General features: G+C 46.4%; 1 protein-coding gene across 1 annotated transcript; it reads right to left on the bottom strand.

Moving 5' to 3' along the window:
- Positions 1-3,702: 3,702 nt before the first annotated feature.
- TREML1 (triggering receptor expressed on myeloid cells like 1) lies at positions 3,703-8,439 on the bottom strand. Its single transcript, XM_007936323.1, has 6 exons — positions 8,394-8,439; positions 7,872-8,204; positions 5,311-5,422; positions 4,910-4,995; positions 4,361-4,413; positions 3,703-4,017 (listed from the first exon to the last, which is right to left on the bottom strand). Exons 1-6 carry the CDS (start codon positions 8,437-8,439, stop codon positions 3,703-3,705), a joined length of 945 nt encoding a protein of 314 aa, XP_007934514.1.
- Between the last annotated feature and the right edge of the window lie 9,289 nt (positions 8,440-17,728).

The raw sequence follows: 17,728 nt of genomic DNA, 5'->3' as shown, positions 1-17,728 counted from the left end.
CTTGGGTTTCCAAGGCAGTATCACTACGGAAGTAGATTGCCCCATCTTCCTTCCAAGGAGTGCCTGATGGGTTTGAACCGCCAGCCTTCTGGTTAGCAGTCCAGTGCCTTAGGCACTATCCTACTAGAGCTCCAGAGCCTGTTCTTAGGTCCCTGGAAACTGAATGATAATGCTATCACTTTAAAATCCAAAATGGTTGCCACTTGTAAACATTCAAAATGGCTGTGCCCTTGGTCATTTTAAATATCCAAAATGGCTGCCATGTGTAAACAATCAAAATGGTTGCACCCTCCAGACATCAGAAAGCCCATAGCTCAGGTTGTCTCCCTCCTTATTGTTTCTCTTTCTAGTCATAGGCCACCAGAGCAGTTCTCACTGTAGCCCTTGGTGACTGGGACTGATCTTTAGGTCAATTCTCAGGTCCCAACACCACTTGGAAATATTCAGGCTGTTGTTCTCGTCAGAGTAGCTGACAGTCCGCAGCTCCAACCAACTCTGTATTCACTGTTTTCATTCAGGTTTTTCCACTAGGTTGGTGCCTAATCCACTTCTGTATAGTTTCTTTCAAAGCTCAGGGTTCCAGGATTATCTTCCGTATCTCTGTCAATTGGTTTTTCTTTTCTTTGTTGAAGAGGGTCTGTGTTGCTTGTCTGCCTATTCCTCCATCTTACCCAAAGTCCACCTTTTGGTTTTTTAACTCCAGGTCCAGAAAAGACCAAAATAGATCTCAGAAGAGATTCTGAAATGTGCTCTTGGATATAACATAAATAAAGTGAATAGAAGAAATAAAGAAGTAAAAGAGCTGAACAGAAGATTTAAAAGGGCAGCTTGAAAAGATAAAGTGAAGTATTTACTATCACATTATCTGACGTTGTGCATTTACAATAGTAAAAAAATCTATCCAACTATTTTTCATATTAATGACATATAATTTGCAGTAACAAGTGCTGAGATGCGAGGCAAGAGTAGTGCTAGTTCTGACAGTTAAGGTTATGTATCACCTTGTCTGGACCATGATCTCAGTGGTTTGGCAGTTATGTAATGATATAATTTGGCAGTAATGTAATGCTGTAGTCATCCTCCATTTTGTGGTCTGATGTGGTCATCTTCCATTTTCACATGCCTGTTTTCATATAATGAACTGGTTCTTGGAACCTAACCTTTTAAAATCATTTTTTACTAGATATGTGTGTAACTACAGTCAAGAGTTATGTTTAATAGTTGAGCTTTAACCTACTGATGTGGTTGGTCTTGTTCTAGCATATTTTATATTATAACTATGACTTTGGTTATTGTTTATAGACTCCATGCCATGAGCAAAGGTGCTCTTATGGCATAATGGTTAAGGCTAATCAAAAGGTGGCTGGTTCAAATCCACCAGCTGCTCTACAGAAGAAAGATGAAGCAGTCCACTTCCTTAAAGATTTATAGCCTTAGAAACCCAGTGGGGGTTGCTATGAGTCAGAATTGATGTGATGGCAGTGAATTTGGATTTTGATTTGGTACCATGAGCAATGATGGAAGTAATATACACCTACTCCTCACTTACTGACATGGTTATATTCCAAACACAAGGTCATTATGCAAAATTGGCATTACATGAGTGTCAGGGGCTGCACCCTGGCTTCAGTGCTGGTGTCCTCCCCCATGGGTCATTTGCCACCTGTCGGGCACCTCCAGTGCATCTGAGGATACTGATGTGCAGTGGATCCCCCTTTCCCATCATGCCTTCCCCATTACTGTAGAGTCTGTGAGTTAGTTCATAATTGTGGTTATGGTGGTTAGGTGTTGCCTACCACCTCCTGGTGCCCACCCTGTGTGGGGACCCCACTCATCTTCCACCTGCCTGCCTGCCTGGGTGGGGACCCACTCATCCTCCATCCACCCTAGCCCTGCAGCCTCACACAGCCCCCTTCCTTCTCCCTCCCAGCCTGCCTCCCTCTACCAGCTTCTCTGGCACCTTCAAGCCCTTGCCCAGCTCCCCCTGCCCACCCTTGACCTTGGGTCATCACCCCATACTCTCTGTGGCCACACCAAGACTTCATGGACAAATAAGAGAAGGTATCCTGTGGCTAGTTGGCGACCATCCCTTGTGTGGCCCAGGGCCACACCAGTATATCATCACCAGGGTCTCCAGTATATCATTTGGAATGACTTGTGGATGATTCCGTGGGCTCAGCTGCCACCCCATATGATGCCAGCTGACAAATTTTTCAGAGTTGTTGTAAATGCAAAATGTCAGATAATGAGATAATTGGTAAGTGAGGAGTAGGTGTTGTTTCTCTTCCTCATTCCTTCTCTTCCACCACTCAATTGATCAATGATACTATTTTCCTTAGTACTGTTAAATATACTTTTACTTCTATCAGGTTCTAAGAAGTTCTAAATATCTTCAGACCAAGGTAGGTTTTTCCCAGAGGGTTCTTTTTGGATGTTATTCTGCCTCTCCCCTCGCCTCTAGGCAGTCCCTTGTCATCTGATCCAGGACAATGAAGGTTTAGTTGACTTGTGATCAGCCTAACTATTGCTGCCACCCTGCAGGACAGAAGTCAAGCATGGTTTCTGTCACAGTTCAAGACTCTATCAGGAGAAACACAGCACATCCTGCCAAAGCTCCCTAAAATTAGAATCATTAGACTCAGACAGCTGAGAGCTCAAGGCACAGTCACTGTTGTTTCTCCTGAGGTACCTAGGCTAAGCTTAGGGACCTTCTTGATTATGAAAACCGCCCTCTGCCTAGCTCTCCATGATTGTGACAAGACTGGATTCTCAAGTACCTCATCCCCTCTGTTTAAGTCTCTCCTTCTATTATGGGTAAATATTTTGAAATTGAACAGTTTCAGAATTTAAAGGCCCTCCTACCCCCATCCTGGACCAGCTTTCTTTCACATTTGGCCATAGCAAAACTTACCATACTACCACCACCAGGTTCCCCACCTCCACCTGCCTTTACTCCACTGGACTCTTCCCAGGCTCCAGAGTTCAGGCCAAAAGGAACAGTGCTGCCACATCACCACCCAGTTGAGAGAGAGCTAGCTCTGGTAAAACTGACATCTGCAAAGGTCTTTTATCTCCTTCTACCTTTTCTTTCAGTTTGTCTTTAGTCCTATTTCTTTTCAGCCACATCTCTCAGAGCAAATCTGTTCTGGGTTTCCTTTAACTAGTCATTACCCCACACCCCTCCTCATAAGATGTCACTTGTTTACAAGGTGTCGAGTAGAAAGCAGAAGAGTTTTCTAGACCCAAGCAGATGAATCTGGACTTTCAGGCAGCATGAGAGAGGCAGAAAATACTTTTGAGGAAGTCTTCTTGGTGCCCATTCAGTCCGCATTGGTAGGACAGGTGACAGTCATGCAACACAAACTCAAGACCAGAGTCTTTTCCATTCACAGGCCATGTGATTAGTCAAACTCAAACTGTTTCCTCTCCACCCCCCTCAACCATTATGACCTCACACATCATCATTATTTAGAATTTATTTAGCCCAGTGTTGTCATGGTAAAGAATCAGCATGGGGAGTTCTCCTGAGACAGACACCCCACTCATATCTAACCATCACTTTCCTGGTCACTAAAGGCATCTGATTAGGTCCTAAAACCTCTATTTGCTCTGATATCCTAAGGATCTGGGATGTGAACTGAATGGATGGATACATAGAACCCCTGAGGTTGGTTTATGTGAGCATATAGTGTGGTGAGCAACTTAGCTGTGTTGAGTCTGGCTATTAAGTGGATCCGGGGCTAGTTCACAGGAGCTCTTTCTGAGCCTTTTTCCTTTGTCCCCTCCAGGGAAGATGACTGTGGCATATGTCACAGGCTTGGAGCAGATCAGGACCTTAGGAGGCAGAGGGTGTGGTGGCTGTGGAAGTGAGGGTTTCCCCGATAGGAGATCAAGAGGTAGGCTGCTGTAGGTGGTATTGTTAAAGGAGGGTGGTGAGTCGAGCCTAACATATGGTACATCCAATGACAAATCAGCAGCCAGTCCAGAATCACTGATGTGGTGGCCCACTGAGGAGGGCTCCTGTAATAAAAGCAGGCAAATCAAGAAAAGAGGGGATGCTTCCCTGTACTTCAGTTCCCTTTGGTGGGAAGCCTGGAACCAGACTTTGTCTCTCTCAAATCCTCAGTGTATTTGTGGACAAGAGAGCCTTGCCAGGTACCTTTTGAAGACTTTTAAGCACTAAGTTTCTCCCCAAATCTGGGAAGGTGGGATACCAAAGGAAACCATTGGTGCCAACTCTATAGCATTTTGGAATAGTGGTCTGGTCCCTGTCCTTTCTCCACCCCATCATCCTGGGGCTTCTCAGTGAGCATTCAAGGGTCTGGGGAATGTGGTGTTGGGGGCTGCAGAGGTCTCTTACCATGCCTGGAACTCTGCTACTCTGGAATCGGCCACAGGCAGCAAGCCTGTTTTCTGGCAGAACAGAGGACACCAGCACTATTTGCTTCTAGTGCCGGTTCACAGCCCATCCCCCCTCCCTTCACAGCCCCTGAAGCCTCTTTCCTAGTCTTCTCCCACCTGATCTTTTGCCACCATCCCTACCACCTAACCTTTACCCTCTCAGTCTCTCCAGGCCTGTAGACTCCCCTAAGTTTCCTCACCCACTGCTCCCACAACACCCTTCAACCTGCCTCTTGACACTCAACCTGCCTAGACCTTGTCCCCCATCTCCTCCAATCCCACTGCTCCCACCCTTTACAATTCCTTTCTTTCCTCAGGCCTGTTCTAACTAAATCTCCCCTTTCCCTCCATCCCTCAGCCATGTGCACCCCGGGAAATGGAGACCTTTACCGAAGTCTGACAACCCTATTTGTAAGGGGAGCAGACAGAGACTTCTGGCTAGTCTGCAAAGTGGCTTGATACAAGACCGGTGGGACCAGATGGGATAGATAAATAGACAGCTACCTACCTTTCCTTTTGGTCACCACGGCAAACAGCAGCACTGCTACCACCAGCAGGCCTAGTAGGAGCGCAGCGCCCCCGATCAATGGGATGCTGACAGAAAGGAACAGCTGGCTTAGCTCTGAACCTTGTAAGGGGCTGCTTGCTAGGAGCCCTAGTACAGTGGCAAAGACTTCACATTCTCAGTGATCCCCAGTTGGGGAAAAGAGGAAGGTTTTGAAAGTAGAATGAGCAGGGCAGACTCAGCTAGGTAGTAGAGACATTCTCAGGATATACTGGCTGAAGACCAACCCATCACTGAACTTGGATAGATAGGTCTGCCCCTTTGAGTTCATCTGGCACTCTCTATGAGTCATATCTTCCCCACCATCCTTCTCCTGGCCACCCAAACCCAATTCTTATCAGTACCTCTTCTTATCTTGGCTGGGTTCCAAAGGGCTGGCACTGCCCACAGGGTGTAAGGAGGGCTCCTCAGTCAGATTACCAGTCTTATAGGTCTCCTCCTCTTTCAGGCTAGGAGCTGAGTCAGAAAGAAACACTTAATGAGCACATATCAGTGTTGATGTCTGAGGGACTGGGGATATGGATCTGAGGAACCAGAGGCTTGGGATGTTCCTTCTTGAGGGTCAGGGAATTGCACTAGCTCTTCAGGTCTGTTGTCAGGTGCCATCGAGTTGATTCCAACTCATAACTGCCTTATAGCATAGAGTAGAACTGCCCTGTAGGGTTTTCCAGGCTATAATCTTTACAGGAACATATTGCCAGGTCTTTGTCCCACAAAGCCACTGAGGAGTTCAAACTGTGGACATTTTGGTTAGCATGGCTTGTTGTGAATATACCCTTTCCCCTCTACCACCCATGTCCCACATTTTGTCCTTTACCTGCTCCACCCCGCACCTGGTCCTATCAGGCTGTCCAGCTTATGTAGAAAGCACTCTCTGAGTAATCTGTCCACCTCCCCTCCTCACTGAAGAATAGGGTTCTCCAGCCCTCATTCTCAGTGTGATCTTGCTCCTGTCTTTCATTGGTCTCAATAAAAGCTTCAGCACAGTCTGCTAGGCCTCTCCATACCATATGACCTGCAACCATATGACCCCCCCCACACACACACACAGGCTGGCGGAGCACCATCTGAGCTCTGCCCTCAAGCTTTAAGGAGAGGAGCCCTGGTGGCACAGTGGTGAAGTGCTTGGTTAGGTCCGCAGTTCAAATTCACACTCTGCAGGAAAAAGATGTGGCAATCTACACCCATAAACATTACAGCCCTGGAAACCCTATGAAGTAGTTCTACTCTGTCCTATAGAGTTGCTATGAGTTGAATCAACTTCATGGCAATGGGTTTGGTTTTTTTGGTCAGTGCATACTTGACCCTTGCTGACAGCCTTGCTCAGTTTTGTGACAGGGCTTCTGTCATTCCTACAACATACTTTCCTTCTGGCTATGGGACCCAGGATGGGTCTCACTGGATGTGAGGATTGATTGGTCTTGGGACTTAGGCAGTCCTTCTAGGCCTTCTGGTATGGGGGCCTTGCCTCGTTTTTGAGGAAAAAAACAAAACAAAACAACAACAACAACAAAAAAAAAAAAACAGGCATTCTGGTGGCATAGTGCCTAAGGCATTTGACTGCTAACTAGAAGGCTGGCGGTTCAAACCCACCAGCCACTCCTCAAAAGGAAGATTGGGCAATCTGCTATTTTTATTGTCTACCTCATGCCACACCAGGAACTGGAGATGCTGTGGCCCACATCTTGCCCCACTCTTCTGCTACCTAGTGGGCCACCTAGGATGAAACTCTGAAGCAAAATGCTTGCCTGAGCCAGTCCCACCTTCTCCCTGGCTGCCATGTGGGGTCTCTAGCTCCTGCCCCATTACAATGGATAGGGGGCCCCAGGTGTCTGCCTCCTTTTTCCAGTGTATCACATCCTGTCAAATTTGCCTTTTAGCTCCCTGAGTTACCAGACACCAGACCATCAAGAAACAAGTTACCAGAATTACCAGACTCCAGTGGGTCAAGGAATGAGGGAAAAAGGATGATACAGGAGTAGATTTATAATTCATAATATTAATCTTGGACTCAAGAAAGACTCTGATTACCACTTAGTCTAACCCTTTTATTTAATGGAAGAGGAAAAAGGCAAGAAAATGGAAAATAATTTAATTATTTGGGGATTGGGCAAAAATTGCTTGTGAAAAGAAAGACCTACAAGGGACAAAACATCAATATCCACAAGAGAAATGCAATAGCTGTCTCTGCTAGCTGGCCATTTCCCTCCAAACATCTTTTACAGCATCCTTCACTTTTTCTGAATGTTTTTCTTTTTATTATTACTTCCAAATTTTCTTTTAATAAAGGCATATGTGCTAGAAAGTTCTAGTCTGTAAAAAAATCAAACCGGTAAAAACAAAATGTTTCCTATACCGATAATAGGGTTTAGGATATTGGCTTCAATAGGGGTGACACTGTTACCATTTTTTAAATGGAATGAGATAAAATAGCTCAGGAATTGCATGTACCCCACCTATGGGCCAGGCACGTACTAGATGCTAAGGCATGGTTTGTAAAATTAATGAAGATACCAATTCAGTATATTAAGCCTTCAAACCCATTGCAGGAATAAAAACTGAACGCTATAAAGCATTAATTCCAGTTTATATGCTGAAATTAAACTTTATTTAAAGCATTTCTAAGTGAAAGTCAGATAGCTCCAAGTAAGTTGAAAATGCTAGGAAGAACTGAGGCCGTGGAGTGGGGAAGGAGACTGTGCTTCCTGTAGGGAAACCAGCTTTTGTGGGAGGAGGACAGGGCACTGTTTGGCTGATTTATCGCAGGCTTCCCATCCAGTATGGTTTCCGTTCCTTGCAGCTCTCCCCAGGGGCACTGGCCTGCTGAGGTCCCCACCCACCCCCTAGGACCTCAAGAACCAGGGCACCAAGCAGGGAGCAGAAGGATAACTAGGAGATAACTCACCTGGAGGGAGCACTTCCAGAGTGATGCGGTGTAAGGTCTGAGGCCCAGCAGCTCCCTCCACCACGCAGCCATACTCCCCTGCATCCTCCTCCTGCAGGGTGACCATTTCCACCTGAAGCAGGCCCCCACCCAGGTCAGTGAGAAACATACGTCCACCTGCTGGGACTCTGCGATCCACTGCTGAGGACGCCAGGGGCTGGCAGCCCTCTGGCAGGAAACGGCACCACACCTTCTGAGCCTTGACATCCTGGAGTCGATAGTAGCACTGCATCACAATGGACTCCCCCTCGGGCACCTGCAGCAGCTCGGGGAGGCTGCCCACTGAGCCCTGACCTAGGGAAGGAGAGAGGATGGGGATGTTGGGCAGGAGCTGAAGGCACTGGGACCTAAAGGGACCCCTTCTGGGCCTATCCGTGTGTCTGCGCCCTATCGGTGTATATGTGGCATGCACAACTATGCCATTTATTCCTGGGCAGGGGCAAAGTATATGGGGCCAGAGGAGCAGCTACTTTTGAACCTTACCTGCTAGTGTCAGGAGCAGCAGCAGCACGAGCAAGTTGGGGCCCATGGCTGGGCAAGGAGGTGTCAGCTCTGAGGCTCGCCTGGGCAGTGACATGGCATTCCTCTGAGAGCAGGAAACATCTGCCACCGTCAGTCACATGGGGCTGTCAGTGACCATGGACTGGTGGGTCCCTCCATGGGTGGGGAAAAGAAGTGTCTTTTCAAATCCTGATCCACTCAGTGCTCAAAGGCTGACCACGGGGGCAGGGGTGGCAAGTCAGAGTGAAAAAGGCCCAAGAAAAGGCTGGAAGCCCAATGGGCTGGCACCCAGTTAAGGGAGGAGGATGGTGTCAATTGGAGGGCAATAGTGGAAGAGGGAAGATGAGCTTCAAGATCATCTGAATACAAACTTTGAGATGCAGAGCTGTGAGGGAGAAGGTAAATCACCCTCCCCAGCCCCAAGGACATTCTGATTCCAAATTCTTTATAAGTGACCTCCCCCATCCTAAGCTTTCTGGAGCTTATCTTTCTCTCTGCATTATAACCTCACAACAGGACGTTCCAGCTAGGTGGTGGGCCTTGGGCTGGGTCTTTCATATATTGTGCTGGGCACTTTTCACCAGTTGCCATTGAGTTGACTCTGACTTAGGGCAACCCTATGTGTGTCAGAGTAAAACTGTGCTCCATAAGGTTTTCAATGGCTAATTTGAAGTGGCTCTGGGTTAGGAGCTAAGCAAGTTAACTATTTGCACCACCTAGAGGCTCCGGGCACTCTTTAAATCCTTTCAATCCAGTCTTTTCTTCTGAGTTGGCCAATTTCCCCTCAGAGTTCTTCAGTCTCATGCCTAGGAGTGGGGCTAGGAGTGATGCTGGGAGGATCGTGTCCATTTGCTGACTAATAAACCATGCTGCTATTTCTACTCTATGGTGGCAATAAGCAGCGGGCAAAACGCTTGACTTAAATGTTTTCTGTCTTTAGATTGTCAGATCTATCTGGGAAGATTTATATATATATATATATTTTATCTTTACAAGCAGAGTTTGTTTTACATGTACACATGTACATTTAGTTTCACTCCCAATTTACCATCCCTAACCCTAACCCAGTCTCCTCCCCTCCCTGCCCAGTAACCATCCCCCACCCCCCACCCCGTGCCCCTCATAGTTATGCACTCCTGTGTTCCCTGCATTTCCTCCATGTGGATGTTGCCCTTCTGGTGCCCTGTGGTCGACTGCTCCAAGGTATGCATCTCCATAGAGTACGTGGGTGCATCACCCTGGGTTGAGTGGTCTGCGTGTACATCTTGTTTAGTATTGGGCTGAAAGCCAACCCCTGAGAGTGAGTTTTATTCCAGGCCCAGAATGTATGCCAGGGCCATAGTACTGGGTCAGACTCCATCTGACCAGTAATTCTGGCTGGAAAGATTTCTAACAGTTTCTTGAGCTTCAAAGCTGGAAGCAGTGTGGATAGGCACTTGCCTACTTTTAACTCTCTCCTCCCTTTCTCTCTCTCTCTAGGCTCTGCCCTCCACCCCAGAAGGAGCTTGTATTTCTTTCCTCTGGCAAAATTACTATTCTGTCTACCCATCATCCTCATTACCCTATCCTCTGACTTATAATAGAAATCTGCTTTGTCTTTCACACTCAGATTATTTAAGTTGATTTTAATGGTAATACATTCATATGATTCAAAATTCAAAAAGTATAAAGAGATAATCACAGTGAAGTTCCCCACCTCCTCAATCCACCATTCTCCAGCCACCTAGTCCCCTACCAAGACCCAATCAAGCAATAACTGCTCCCTCGTTGACTCTTCCTAAGATATTTTATACACCTGTTACAGATTGAATTGTGCCCACCCCCTCCCCCCAAAAAACGTTTGTTGTAAATCCTAACCTCTATGCCTGTGGTTACACTCCCATTTGGAAATTGAGTTGTCTTTGTTATGTTAATGAGGCAGGATTAGTAGTATAAAGTGTGCTTTGAGTCAATCTCTACCAAGATATAAAAGGAGCAGATTAAGCAGAACAGAGATGGGGGAAGAGAGATGCCAAGCCACAAAGACTGCCCAGCAGCAGAAGTTCAGAAGAAACAAGGACTTTCCTCCAGAGTCAACAGAGAGAGAACACTTCCCCTAAAACCTGCACCCCGAGTTTGGATTTATAGCCTCCTGCACTGTGACAACACAAATTTCTGTTTGTTAAAGCCACCCATTTATGATATTTCTGTAATAACTAAGACAACACCTAAAAGTGAAAAATGTATTTCCTCTTTTTTTTTTCAGACAAATGGTGGCATATATTCCATATATACAGTCTGCACCTTGCTTTTTTCATGTAACTATGTATCATACAGAATGTTCCCTATCAGTCCAAAAGAACTAGCCTCTTCTTCCTTGTTCTTCTTTTTATTTTTTATGGTGGCAATGCATTCTAATCTGTGAATGGACCACAGTTAATTTTACCAACCCCCAACTGATGAACACTGAGTTTGCTTCCAATCTTTTTCTATTACAAACAAAGCTGCAGTGATTGACCATATCCAAATACCATTTTGGTCATGTCTGAGTATATCTGCAGGAGAAATTCCTAGAAAGGCCAGAGTGTATGGAGTTTGTAATTTTGACAGGTATTAACAATGCAAGTGAGTATCTGTTTCCCCACATTCTCATCAACATGGTGCCTTATCAAACTTTTTAATATCTGCCCATTCAGTAGGTGAAAAATGGTATTTCAGTGTAGCTTTCATTTACCTTTATCTTATTCTGAATGAGAATGAATATATTTGCATATATGTTAGAGCCATTTCTATTTCTTTTTTAGTGGCTGTCCATATCTTTTGCTCATTTTTCTATTACATTTCCTTCTTGAGCTATAGCGTCTTTACTCTAGGCCAGTAGTTCTCAATCTTGACCACATATTAGAATCAAGTGGGGGGCTTTAAAAAATTCTGAGACCCAGGCCACACCCCAGACATTCAGTTAGAATATCTGCAGGGTTGGGCCCAGGTGTTAGCATCTTTTAAAGTCCCCTCCCCACCCCTTCCAACGTTTAGCCAAGGTTAAGCATCACTGCTCTCGGCTCAATCTGCCCTCATCCTGCAGCAGTGAATGCCATTGACCTAGTATATGGAGAGCTACAGGGTGGGCTGGGTGACAAGAGTAACTCCCAGGGGTTGGGGAGATTTTAAAACTCTAAATGATGCCTCTGGTTATCAGTTAGAGCTCTTGTAACCAACTTAAGCAGAAAACTAGTCTGCTTGGACATTACACAGAATCCCTGGACATTACAAAGAATCCCTGGTAAGCAAGGAGATCCAGGTCTGGAAAGTAAGAAGGGCCAAATGAAAACTGCAGAGCCAGAGCCAAAACTGCACCAGCCCGGTAAGGACACCAAGGCCACCACTCCTGAGCAGTGAGACCACAGCTGTCACAGCTGCCCTTATGTCAGGAAGCTGCCCTTCTCTCTCGCTGGCTCCTTAGTCACAATGTGGAGGATGCATCTGTCTGTGGGAGCAGACTGCATGCCTGTGCTCTGACTGCATGGAGGCTGGGGAGTCGAGGATCTGGAGTTTTGCTCAGCTGGGAAAGAAGATAAATGCATGTGGTTGTTCTGCCTTGTGGGACCAGCTGTGTTGTGTTTCTCAGTATTAATTACTAGTTGGGTCAGGGATCCAGGAGACCTTGGCATTCTGGGATTTAACTGGATGTACTTTACACAACAAATTCCCTGGGTGGTGCAGATGGTTAATGTGCTCAGCTATTAACAGAAAGCTGTGAGGTTTGAACCCACACAGAGGTGCGTCAAAGGACAGAGCTGGTGGTCGACTTCTGAAAAATCAGCCATCTAACCCTATGGAAGGAGCTCTGGTAGCATAGTGCCTAAAGCATTTGACTGCTAACCAGAAGGCTGGTGGTTCAAACCCACCAGCCACTCCTCGGAAGGAAGGTGGGGCAATCTACTTCCATAGTGATACTGGTTTGGCAACCCAAGGAGGGGTCTCTATGAGTCGGGTCTAACTTGAAGGCACATAACAACAACAACAACCCTATGGAGCACAATTTTACTCTGATACACATGGACTCACCATGAATCAGAACTGACTCCATGGCAACTGGTTAAAGCAAATTACAGGTCTTAATTCACCACCTTTGGAGACCATATTTGGTTGTCACTGTGAGCCTACCATTCAGAGGCAGGTCCCTCCATCAATGGGTAAGTCTGGTGCTCTGCTCATGTGCTCTATACACTCAGTATTTTCAGACTTTTCCAGAGAGGTCTGAAAGGGCCACTTCACATTTTCCAGCCAGTAGCCCTTAACAATGTTGTCAGGAGGTGTTTAATGGCATAATGGTGTCTTTGACATGCAGGTAGGTATATGTCATGGAACTTATGCCTATGTGTACTGCCAAGGCTCCACCTGGGTTATTGGTGAAAGCAAACGAGTGCAGCTGTGCAGCCAGACAGACCTGCTTGGGCAAAGGGAAAAGCATCAAGTGTGACAGTGTCAGCAGTGCAGAGCAAGCCCATACAGACAGACCAAGAACTTCTCCAGGATGGGATGCTAAGGAGGAGCTGTCTGCTAGGAGAATCCCTGGAAAAAAGAAATCTACCATCCCGAAGAGGCTGGCCTTGGAAAGCAAGGTGAGCACCAGTGCTCAGTGAGGGTTGAGGAGGGACACTATGGATAGGTGGGAGGACAAATTGCCTGACACAGAGGGTGAGACCTAGAAACAGTTATAGTTGGGTTGACTCCAAATCTTGGTGAGCTCGTATTCCATAGGGTTTTCAATGGCTAACTTTTCAGAAGTAGATAGTGAGAACTTTCTTCTGAGGTGTCTCTAGGTGGACTTGAACCTCCTAATTTTTGGTTAGCAGCTGAGCATGTTAAATGTTTCCATTACGCAGGGACTCAAGACTTAGAAAAGGTGCTGAGAAAACGTTCCTCTTCCCTCCATCCCCTGCCTTTTTTCTTCTTCTTCCCTCTCTACTCAAGGGTATCGAGAATGGACAACTGGAGCAGGAGCCTGAAAAAGCCTATGTAAGGCTGAGGGCAGTGGAAGGGGCTGATAGGGTGACCAACCATCCCAATTTGCCTGGAACTGAAGGATTTCCCAGGATTTGAGATTTTCAGGTCCCAAAGGTCACCAAAGGTGCCCAAGGTCACTCACTGATACTGGGAAAGACCTGAACATATGGGAATGAGTGGGTCACCCTAGTGGGTAATGTAGAAGTACTTATATCTTTCCTGCCAGTGTCTATCAGGCTGTCATGGATGTCCCTACCAGAAAGTTACTTTTCTTGCTAACAAGCCACCTGGAGTATTGTGTAAAGAGGGAGCTATATTGCACATTTAATGTTGTATCCTAAATTAGATACAGCCCACTGCTGGGGGCTAGGCAGGATCCTGGCTTCCAGGGAGGTTTCATGTTGCTGAGCATTAGAGAAGAGAAAGGAAAGTGGTGTTTATGGAGTTCCTAGGTGACACAAATAGTTAAGCACTCTACTGCTAGCCAGAAGGTTGGCAGTTCAAACCATCCAGAGGTGGTTCAGAAGACAGACCTGGGGATCTGGTTCTGAAAAGTCACAGCCAAGAAAACCCTATGGAGCAGCTCCACTCTGCACACATGAGCTCACCACAAGTAGGAATCAACTTGATGGCAGCTAACAGCAACTTTGTTCCAGACACTTTGTTCCAGACACCTGGTCGGGTGCTTTCACTAAGGTTATTTCTTTCAACCTCACAAAAACCCTGCAAAGTATGGTTGTTACAGGTGGGACACTGAGGCTCAGAGGGGTTAGTAACTTGCTTAAGGTGCCTTAGTAAGAAGCAGAGGTGAAATTGAAAACCAAATTGTCTGACTCTCCTTCTGTCCACTATACCCTCCAGAGTTCCTGACAGGCATTCCCAGTGGTGATTTGAACCAGGGGTGGACATCTCTGATAAGACAGAAAAAGAATAAGAAAAGGCCAAGTTCTCAAAGACAAGGAGAGCTCAGTGCAGGGCTGGGCCTGACAGCAGCAGTGGGTTCCAGGGCCAGGTGTGTGCTGGGGAGCCTCCTGTGCCTGTTTCGCAGGCAATTGTGCCCATAATGGGGGAAGGTGGTGGGTAAGGAGGACTCACTCTGGGCTTGCCTTAACCTTGGTGCCTAGGCTCTGCCTTGGATCTAAGGGACCCAATGGGACCCAATAAGGACATTTTCCTTGCCACTGAGTCAGAGAGGCTAAGGAAAGCAGATTGAACCCTGTCTGGGAGCTCTGGACAGGGCCAGTGGAGCAACTCAAATGGAGATGGATGAGGCAGGGCTGGAGCTCTGCTGGGACTGGGAAGTGATGTATTGAATGAAGGTGGAGCACGAGGGATATATTAGCATCCCTTTCCCAAGGATACTCTGGCCCTCAAGCCCAGGCTGGTGGCAAAATAGCCATGTGTGGCTCTGGCCTAAGGGGGTCTTGAACCTCCTCCTCCCCAACCCGAAGCCCAAGGATGAGGCCCACTTAGTTTCTCTTCTTCCCAACACCCCACCCTTGGGACTTCACACCAGCCTGTGGACCAGGTTTTCAGTGGCAAGGAGTTTGTGGTCAGCCCAGTGTCCCTCTCATTCTTGGTCAGGGTTGTGGGTATATATTGAGGCTGTTCCCTCTACCCCAAACACTCTTCCCCCAACATCTTCATGGCTCATTCCCTCACCCCCTTCAAGCATTTCTCAAATGGCACCTTCTGACAACCCTATTTAAAACTGCACCATCCTACATTCCTTGTGCCCTCTCAATACTCCTTGTTGTTTTTGTTAGTTGCTGTCGTGTTGATTCTGACTCATGTCAACCTGTGTAAGCAGAGTAGAACTGCTCCATAGCATTTCAAGGCTGTGGCCTTTTGGAAGCAGATTGCCAAGGCTGTCTTCTGAGATGCCTCTGTTGTTGTTGTTACGTGCCATCGAGTCGGACCTGATTCATAGCGACCCCTCCTTGGGTTTCCGAGGCAGTATCACTATGGAAGTAGATTGCCCAACCTTCCTTCCGAGGAGTGGCTGGTGGTTTTGAACTGCCAGCCTTCTGGTTAGCAGTCAAGTGCCTTAGGCACTATGCTACCAGAGCCTCTGGTAAGCTCAAACCCCCAATCTTTTGGTTAGCAGTTGTGATGCAGTGAATTACCTAATATAGCCCTTCTAGCCATAGTCTTTTTAACTTCCACCAAATGACTGGGTGGGACTCTGTAAATGCCAAGTGCTTGTGGTCCACCAAGCAGACTGGATGGCTTGCTAATAATTGGAATAAGGTGCATGGCACAACTGCACAGATGGGTCCATGCAAATGAGGTGTATGGAACCCTACTGTGGGGATTGGTCCATTTTGCCATCCTGATAGGTTTCAAATGAGGCAGGAATCTTACTACCATCAAGAAAGAAGAGCCAGGAGTAGAGCACTTGATGGAGCTAAGTTTGCCAACTCACAGAGCTAGCACTGACCGCCATCAAGCCAAGACTTACTGTCTGGGTAGGGTGCCTCTGGGCACTTACTGGCAGAGCTAAAAGAACTTTGTAACACTTGTTTGAGCAGGGCAAAGGGCAAAGGGCTATGAGGCTGAGCAGCCAAGGATCTGATCTGGAATTGTAACCTGTTAACTTTCCTAATAAACCCCATAATCATGAGTATTGTCTGTGAGTTCTGTGTGGCATTGCAATGAATTATTGAACCCAGCAGAGAAGTAGAGAGTGCTATGGGAGGGATGGTTGGTGTCAGAACTGATAAAAAGGTTGGCAGGTGGAGGCATGTTTGGTCTTTGCCCCATGGGAATCAGCGTTGGGCTGTTAATCTTGATCCTCCTCCCCTCTTAAGAAGTTAGAGGAAGTGACATGCTGCCCCCACGTCATTTTTGCAGCAGTCAAGCATTTACTGGTTTGTGCCACACAAATATTCCTCCCAATACTCCTAACCCTACTTTATTGTAAAATTTTCTGAGAACTTTTTGTCTACTAACATTCCATCTGGTTTACTTTTTGAAATACATTTGTTGTGTTTATTGTCTGTCTCTCCTCACTCCCAATCCCCACCCCATGCCACTAGGTCATGATCTCTGTGTCAGCAGAAATCTGTGCCTGTCTTGTTCACAGCTCTATCTCCAGTGCCTAGAATAGTTCCTGCCACATAGTTAAAAAAGAAGTTCCCATCAATTCAATTCTAATTCATAGTGACCCTATAGGACAGAGTAGAACTGCCCATAGGGCTTCCAAGGCTATAGATTTTTACAAGAGCAGACTGCCACATCTTTCTTCCACAGAGCACCTGGTAGGTTCAAACTGTTGACCTTTCAGTTAGCAGCCAAGTGCTTAACCACTGCACCACTAGGAATTCTTTGCCAAATGGTAGGTGCTTAAAAAATATTTGAGTAAATTAATAAACAAGTGAACCAGATAGTGCTAGAGGGAAAGGTACCTTGAATGCCACATGAAATTTGGATTTCTAGACTCAACAGGGGACCTTGTGTAAATCTCTTTTCCTCTGTGAGACTCAGTTTCCCTCCTGAGACAATGAGGGGTTTGGACCATATCTTAGTTTCCTAGTGTTGCTGTAACAGAATTACCACAAGTGGGTGACTTTAATGAACAGAAATTTATTTTCTCACAGTTTAGGCTATAGTGGAAGTCTTGCTCTCTGTTGGCTGTGGTGGAAAATCCTTTTCTCTTTAACTTCTGTCACCTCAGCATTCCTCAGTTCTCTGGCTATCTTCCTGTGGTATCTATCTTCCCCTGACTTTGTGTTTGCTTATCTCCTTGGGTGGCACAAATGGCTAAGTGCCTGACTAACTGAAAGGTTGACAGCTTGAGTTCATCCAGAGGTGCCTTGGAAGAAAGACCTGGGAATCCACTTCTGAAAAGTCACAGTCCTGAAAACTCTACAGAGTAGCTGTACTCTGAAACATTTTGAGTCAGAATTGACTCGATGTCAACTGTTTTTATGGTTTATAACTCAAAAGCAGTTAGGTTTAAGACATGCTGTACACCTCACTAACATAATGCAAACCCTATTTCCAAACAGGATTGTATCCACAGATACCAGATACAGGGGATACATTTTGGGGGGACACAATTCAATCCATAACAGACCAGTAGTCCCCAGCTCTGATACACTATGCTTTATGACTCAAGCCCTTGTTGTGTCTCTGGAGGGGAAGTAGCATGAAGAAAGCAAAGTGGTGGGGAGATGAACGGATGAGTCAACTGGGAGCTGGATGGATCTGGAGGAAGGCGCTGGGATGTCAGCAATAATCTAAGGGAAGCTGGTGATAAGGGCAATGGCAGGAGGAGTGGAGGGGAAAACTAGATGCTAGAGGAATTCTAGAGGAGAAGGAGGTAG

This window comes from Orycteropus afer, unplaced genomic scaffold (assembly GCF_000298275.1).
Source record: "Orycteropus afer afer isolate SDZICR_OR568_19922 unplaced genomic scaffold, OryAfe1.0 scaffold00034, whole genome shotgun sequence".
NCBI classification, from domain to species: domain Eukaryota; kingdom Metazoa; phylum Chordata; class Mammalia; order Tubulidentata; family Orycteropodidae; genus Orycteropus; species Orycteropus afer.
The sequence above is the reverse complement of the archived record's forward strand: the minus strand, read 5'-3'. Positions and strand labels throughout refer to the sequence as shown.

Coding starts and splice junctions, on each gene's coding strand:
- TREML1 (XM_007936323.1), bottom strand. CDS start 8,439: ATGGGCCCCAACTTGCTCGTGCTGCTGCTGCTCCTGACACTAGCAG. Junction 8,205..8,393: donor GCTGCTCCTGACACTAGCAG/GTAAGGTTCAAA, acceptor CTCCTTCCCTAG/GTCAGGGCTCAGTGGGCAGC. Junction 4,996..5,310: donor CCCAGCCAAGATAAGAAGAG/GTACTGATAAGA, acceptor CCTTTCTGTCAG/CATCCCATTGATCGGGGGCG.